Source organism: Thalassophryne amazonica, chromosome 8 (genome assembly GCF_902500255.1).
Source record: "Thalassophryne amazonica chromosome 8, fThaAma1.1, whole genome shotgun sequence".
In the NCBI taxonomy this organism is placed as follows: domain Eukaryota; kingdom Metazoa; phylum Chordata; class Actinopteri; order Batrachoidiformes; family Batrachoididae; genus Thalassophryne; species Thalassophryne amazonica.
This window is the reverse complement of record NC_047110.1, coordinates 116,759,073-116,765,214: the sequence shown is the minus strand read 5'-3', so window position 1 is coordinate 116,765,214 and position 6,142 is coordinate 116,759,073. Positions and strand designations below refer to the sequence as shown.

Sequence of the window (6,142 nt, the reverse complement as noted above, 5' to 3'; positions counted from 1 at the left end):
CGCTGGCCGAGAAATCCTGTTGTGAAAGTGTCGTGACACGGACCCACAACAGAGGGTGTTAATGAACGGACAATGGATAAGCCAAAAGTAACAATTTAATGTTGTGAATCGCACAACGACGTACAGACAATAACAATATGGTGACTGTCAATCATACACCAGGTGACGTGTGGGCAGGCTCGACGATAGAAGACGCCTGGCGAGAGAAGAGCCGGATCCCACACAGCTTCCCGACCAACGGAGCTGAAGAACACCGGAGCCGCCAAGCCCTGCGCCCCAGGTGGCCGCTGTCTTCAGCAGTCAGACCCGGTACTGCTGGCAGAGAACAGAGACAGTCCTGATGAGTGTGAGTTCGCACACTCAGTAATCCCACAGTCTGTATACAATTGGGAGGGAGAACCTCCACCTCCTTAGTCAGTGTTAAGTCAGCAGAGAAGTTACCTGAATGGTAGCTGATTTCTCGGCGGGGAGGTGGAGTTGCAGTCCGGCCTTTATGGTGGTGGTGATGAGTAGTGGATGAGTGACAGCTGGTACGGATGATGAGTGACAGCTGTCACTCCTGGTCGCTCCGACGCCCTCTCGTGCTTGAAGCCCGCACTTCAAGCAGGGCGCCATCTTGTGGTGGTGGGCCAGCAGTACCTCCTCTTCAGTGGCCCACACAACAAAGGAGTTATCTCTCCGGTTCAGTTCAGCGACTGGGCAACCCCCATAGTGCCTGTCATGAAGAAGAACAGTAGTGTGAGGATATGTGGAGATTTTAAGGTGACGGTAAATCCAGCCCTGTGCGCTGAACACTACCGAATACCTTGTTTTGAGGATTTGTTTGCGTCCTTGTCTGGGGGACATCGTTTCAGCAAACTGGACCTTTCACAGGCCTACCTTCAGGTACCGGTTAAGTCAGATTCTAGGAAATATCCTACGATCACCACCCACAAGGGCATGTTCTGCTACAATCGTCGATTACTTCCGCGCCTTCCATATTCCAGAGAATGATGGACCAAGTGCTCCAAGGGCTACCAAATGTACATTGCTTTCTTGATGACATTCTCATCACAGGCCAAGATGATGCGCACCATCTGAGAAATCTCGAAGCTGTTTTGAGTCGTCTTGAAAAATTTGGGCTCCGAGTCCAAAGGGAGAAATGTGAGTTCTTCAGGAGCTCGCTAGAGTACTTGGGGCACATGATTGATTCTGTAGGGCTCCACAAGTCTGATGATAAGATCAAAGCCATTGTGGAGGCCCCCGTGCCGACCGATACGACCCAGTTGCGCTCTTTCCTTGGGCTCATCAACTATTACGCACGCTTCGTCCCGAACATGTCGACCCTTTTACACCCATTGAATTCGTTGCTACATAAGGGGGTGAAGTGGGAATGGTCCGGGAGATGTGACGAAACTTTCCAAAAAGCAAAGGAACAGTTATCTAGCAAAAGTGTACTGACGCATTACAACCCCAGACTGCCAGTTATACTTGCCTGCAATGCCTCGCCCTATGGGGTGGGGGCAGTCATCTCACATCGACTGCCAAATGGGGAAGAATGGCCCATAGCCTTTGTTTCGCGGACGCTTAGCAAGGCAGAGCAGAATTATGCTCAAATTGAGCGAGAGGCATTAAGAATAATATTTGGGAAGCAAAGAAAGAGTTCACCGCGCTTCTGCACAGCACAAACAAATCTGGTGCAACCAGGCAGGACCAATTTGTAAAAAAGAAGAAATAACTGGTGCAGCACAGAAATAAGTGCAAAAAGTCTTTAATAAGGTGCTGAAAAAAATTGTTCAAAGGGACTGACGTTTCGATGTGAGAGTCACTTCTTCCTCAGAGTCCTGAATAATATTTGGGGTCAGACGTTTTCATTCATACCTCTATGGCCGTCATTTTACCCTACTTACTGATCACTGGCCCTTGACAACAATCTTGAGCCCTAGCAAAGCGACACTGTCCATGGCTGCCGCAAGACTACAGCGCTGGGCACTCATATTGGCAGCGCACGATTATACAATAAGGTACAGATGCGCCGCTGACCATGGCAACGCAGATGGTCTCTCGCGTCTGCCTCTGCCAGTGCAACACAAAGAAAAACAAGGGACAGTTGACACATGTCTGATAAAATACATTGAAAGCCTTCCAATCCACTGCAGTGAGGTGAAAAGAGAAACCAAAGCAGACGCCACACTCTCACAGGTGATCGAGATGGCATCAATTGGTCATTTTCCACCAGCCAAGGACGTAGACAGGAGTCTGGTCCTGTATATCGTACGGAAAGATGAACTCTCTGTACTTCAAGGTTGCTTAATGTGGGGAAATCGAGTTGTAGTCCCACCCAAACTATGTCAGCATGTCTTAGACGAACTCCACGCCGGACACCCGGGCGTGGTCAAGATGAAATCCCTGGCGAGGAGCTACGTGTGGTGGCCGGGTCTGGATGTGCAGGTGGAGGAGAGGTGCAAGACGTGCACCCCGTGCCAACGATGTCAAAAGAGCCCTGCCCTCACACCGCTGCACCCATGGCCCTGGCAAACAGGTCTGTGGCAGCGAATTCATATCGACTTCGCCGGCCCCTTGGAGGGGCACATGTTCTTCGTCATTGTGGACGCTCATTCCAAGTGGCCCGAAGTCATATTGACGGATTCAACCTCATCTGTAAAAACAATTGAAGTTTTAAGAGGCCTCTTCAGTCATTACGGAGTACGAGAGGTCCTAGTGAGTGATAATGGGCCTCAATTCACTTCTGAGGAGTTTGCCCACTTTTTAACATCCAATGGCATTACGCACAAACGCTCCGCTCCTCTCCATCCGGCAACGAACGGCCTGGCAGAACGTTTCGTGCAGACATTTAAACATTCTCTGAAGTCGTCGAGGGGTACAGCTTCGGTCCAGCAGCGACTCGATGCTTTCCTGCTACACTACAGAAACACCCCCCATGCCACTACAAAAGAGTCACCTGCTACGTTGTTTCTCCATCGCAGACTGCGCACCCGCCTAGACCTGCTGAAACCGAACGTGTCAGCAGTGGTGGATCGAGCACAAGAGGACCAACAGCGACACCGTGGCACACACGCTAAAGCGAGAACTTTTGAAGTGGGAGACCCGGTGCTTGTCCGGGACTATCGGAAGGGGGAGGAAAAGTGGATGACTGGTACAGTTACATCGCAAGCAGGGCCAAGGTCGTACCAGGTCGAAGTTGCATCAAATCAGCAGTGGAATCGACATGCAGACCAGATGGTGGCCTGTCACCCCAGCATCGTGCAGCCAGCCACAGAGAAACAACCGACACCCACTGCAGTCGTCCCAACGGCCATGACGGACACCGGTGATGTGTCAGAGACAGCGAGCCCTGTGTCGGTAACAAGCTCACCACCTTCAGGTCAGTCAGACACACATACCAACCCCGCAACACCCCAGCCAACACTGAACCGATATCCAAGATGGATTTGCAAACCACCCGACAGACTGACCCTTTAAACAACTAAGTATGATCTCTGAAATGTTTAGTTACAGAGTGTTGTCTCAATAAGGGGGCACAATAATCCCCCGACACACTCAAGGTGCTGAGGCAGTCTACCCTCACCCTTAAGTTAGGTTATAATGTTCAATAACTGTTCGGTTAGTTACAGATTCAAGGTTACTGTTTAAAATTTAGGTTACTGAGCCAATACTTCTTAAAATACATATTTGGGAATCAGGGGGACTGAATAAGAGGGGAGGAGTTGTGATGTATTGGTACTTCATTTCGTGTCACACCACACCACCAGGTGGCGCCCTCTTACCTACAATATGTATTGTGCCGGAAGTAGAATAAACCAGTGTGAAAGTACTCAGCTCAGAGTCCGGTCATGTTTGTGTGAGCTCCAATCTTTGGCAAGATATTATAATTATAAATTAAAAAAACAACTACTACATTAACCCTGCCTCTGTGGTTGGCATTTTACCTGCCAGTGAAAGTGTGCACACACACAGACAGCAGGAGGAGGGGAGGACCCGTGAAGGAATTCATGGCGAGGCCACGTAACAACCCAGGCTCTAAAGCAGAATTTAGCATCAGCCATGGCACAGTGCGCAAAGCCAGTGAGACAATGAACAGACTTACCACAGAAGAAAGCCCCAAGCCCTGTCAGCACGCCCTCCCAACAAATAGGAGGGAAACACACACACAGTCCAGACTGCTGCCCTGGATCCAAGACAAGCATGGTAAGATAATGTGACAGCAAGGCAGAGGAAGAGCACAAGACTGACCTGAAAGAAATGACTGAAATGCGCAGCGTTTGATGTAGAGCTTGCCCAAACGGAGTCATATAGGAGCGCACAGCACACCACCACCACAAAGCTCACTCCAGATGGTGTGTGTACGAGCATGCACCATGCGCGCTCCAAGCTTTCAAGGCCATGTTGGCGCCACCCACCATTCCCCTTAAAAGTATAATGCACACCAACATGCCACAATAGGAAGAGAAATGGTGTTGGGGTAATTTTAAAGGAAGAGTATGTTAAGAGTGTGTTGGAGGTTAAGCGAGTGTCTAACAGGGTGATGAGTGTGAAGTTGGAAACTGAAGGGGTGATGATGAATATCATCAGTGCATATGCCCCACAGGTAGGTTGTGATATGAAGGAGAAAGAAGATTTCTGGAGTGTGTTAGATGAGGTGGTGGAGAGTGAACCCAAGCATGAAAGAGTGGCGATAGTGTGGTGTATTCAAATATATTACACACTCATACATGCATTGTTACGCATGACGTCATTATGTTGCTGGAGGGGTGGAGGCAAAAAAAAAGGAAAAAAAAAATAAAAATGGTGCTTGCTATCAGCACACAGTTTTCCCCGCTTCTTATTTTATTGTTTTAAGAATACGACATGGTGTCAGAAGTGCTGTGTAGCTGAATGAAGTCATCGAAAGGTCCGTCAAGTTTGTGAAAGAGGGAAAGGTGAATGAAAAATGTCTAGCAACGAAGGAAACGACTCACCGAGGGCAGGAGTTAGCGCCGCGGCTAGCACTTCCAGTGCAACGTTTAGCATCCAGCCACCTGAGCCCTTTGATTTTTCCAAACCTCATGAATGGACAAAGTGGGTTCGTTGCTTTGAGAGATTTCGTCAGGCAAGTAATCTGTCTGCAAGCTCGGAGGAGAATCAAGTCAACACTCTAATATATTGTATGGGAGACGAAGCAGATGACATCCTGAGAGGCCTAAAACTGAGCCAGGCAGACCAGTGGGACTACACCAAAGTGCGTGATGGCTTCCACAACTTTTTCATAGTAAAGAAAAATGTAGTCTACGAGCGTGCATGGTTCAGTATGCGCAGACAAGAGCCAAACAAGACTGTTGATGCATTTGTTACAGCCCTGCATGCATTAGCAGAGCACTGCAACTATGGGACGCTCCATGATGAGCTAATAAGAGACAGAATAGTCGTGGGCTTGGCCGATATGAGGCTAAGAGCGCATGCAGATGGAAAAGGACTTGGACTTGGATAAAGCTGTGAATTTGGCCAGACAATTGTTGTGAAAGTGTCGTGACACGGATCCACAACAGGGGTTGTGGTTAATGAACGGACAATGGATAAGCCAAAAGTAACAATTTAATGTTGTGAATTGCACAATGACGTACAGACAATAACAATATGGTGACTGTCAATCATACACCAGGTGACGTGTGGGCAGGCTCGACGATAGAAGACGCCTGGCAAGAGAAGAGCCGGATCCCACACAGCTTCCACCACCAACGGAGCTGAACAACACCGGAGCCGCCAAGCCCTGCGCCCCAGGTGGTCGCTGTCTTCAGCAGTCAGACCCGGTACTGCTGGCAAAGAACAGAGACAGTCCTGATGAGTGTGAGTTCGCACACTCAGTAATCCCACAGTCTGTATACAATTAGGAGGGAGAACCTCCACCTCCAATCACACACTCGTGCAGCTCCTGTCTAACCACTTATCTGGTTGGGGTGTGAAGTGAAGCCGTCACTGATCACACCAAACGACAATCCCACAGATAAGGACACACCACAAGAAAACGGCTGCAAAGAAGTTCAGACTATTAGTCAGTGTTAAGTCAGCAGAGAAGTTACCTGAATGGTAGCTGATTTCTCGGCGGGGAGGTGGAGTTGCAGTCCGGCCTTTATGGTGGTGGTGATGAGTAGTGGATGAGTGACAC

The 6,142-nt window shown here is 49.1% G+C and overlaps 1 protein-coding gene across 1 annotated transcript; it reads left to right on the top strand.

The window, feature by feature from the left end:
* The first annotated feature begins 992 nt into the window (after window positions 1-992).
* On the top strand, window positions 993-4,875 carry LOC117514999 (uncharacterized protein K02A2.6-like). Its single transcript, XM_034175561.1, has 3 exons — window positions 993-1,630; window positions 1,845-3,364; window positions 4,841-4,875. Exons 1-3 carry the CDS (start codon window positions 993-995, stop codon window positions 4,873-4,875), a joined length of 2,193 nt encoding a protein of 730 aa, XP_034031452.1.
* The last annotated feature ends 1,267 nt before the right edge of the window (window positions 4,876-6,142 follow it).

What these genes read in the sequence shown, in the direction of transcription:
- LOC117514999 (XM_034175561.1), top strand. Translation starts at nt 993, where the DNA reads ATGGACCAAGTGCTCCAAGGGCTACCAAATGTACATTGCTTTCTTGAT. An exon ending in TTAAGAATAATATTTGGGAA is followed by an intron (nt 1,631 to 1,844) that starts GCAAAGAAAGAG and finishes ATTTGGGGTCAG; the next exon opens with ACGTTTTCATTCATACCTCT. An exon ending in AACAAGCTCACCACCTTCAG is followed by an intron (nt 3,365 to 4,840) that starts GTCAGTCAGACA and finishes TATTGTTTTAAG; the next exon opens with AATACGACATGGTGTCAGAA.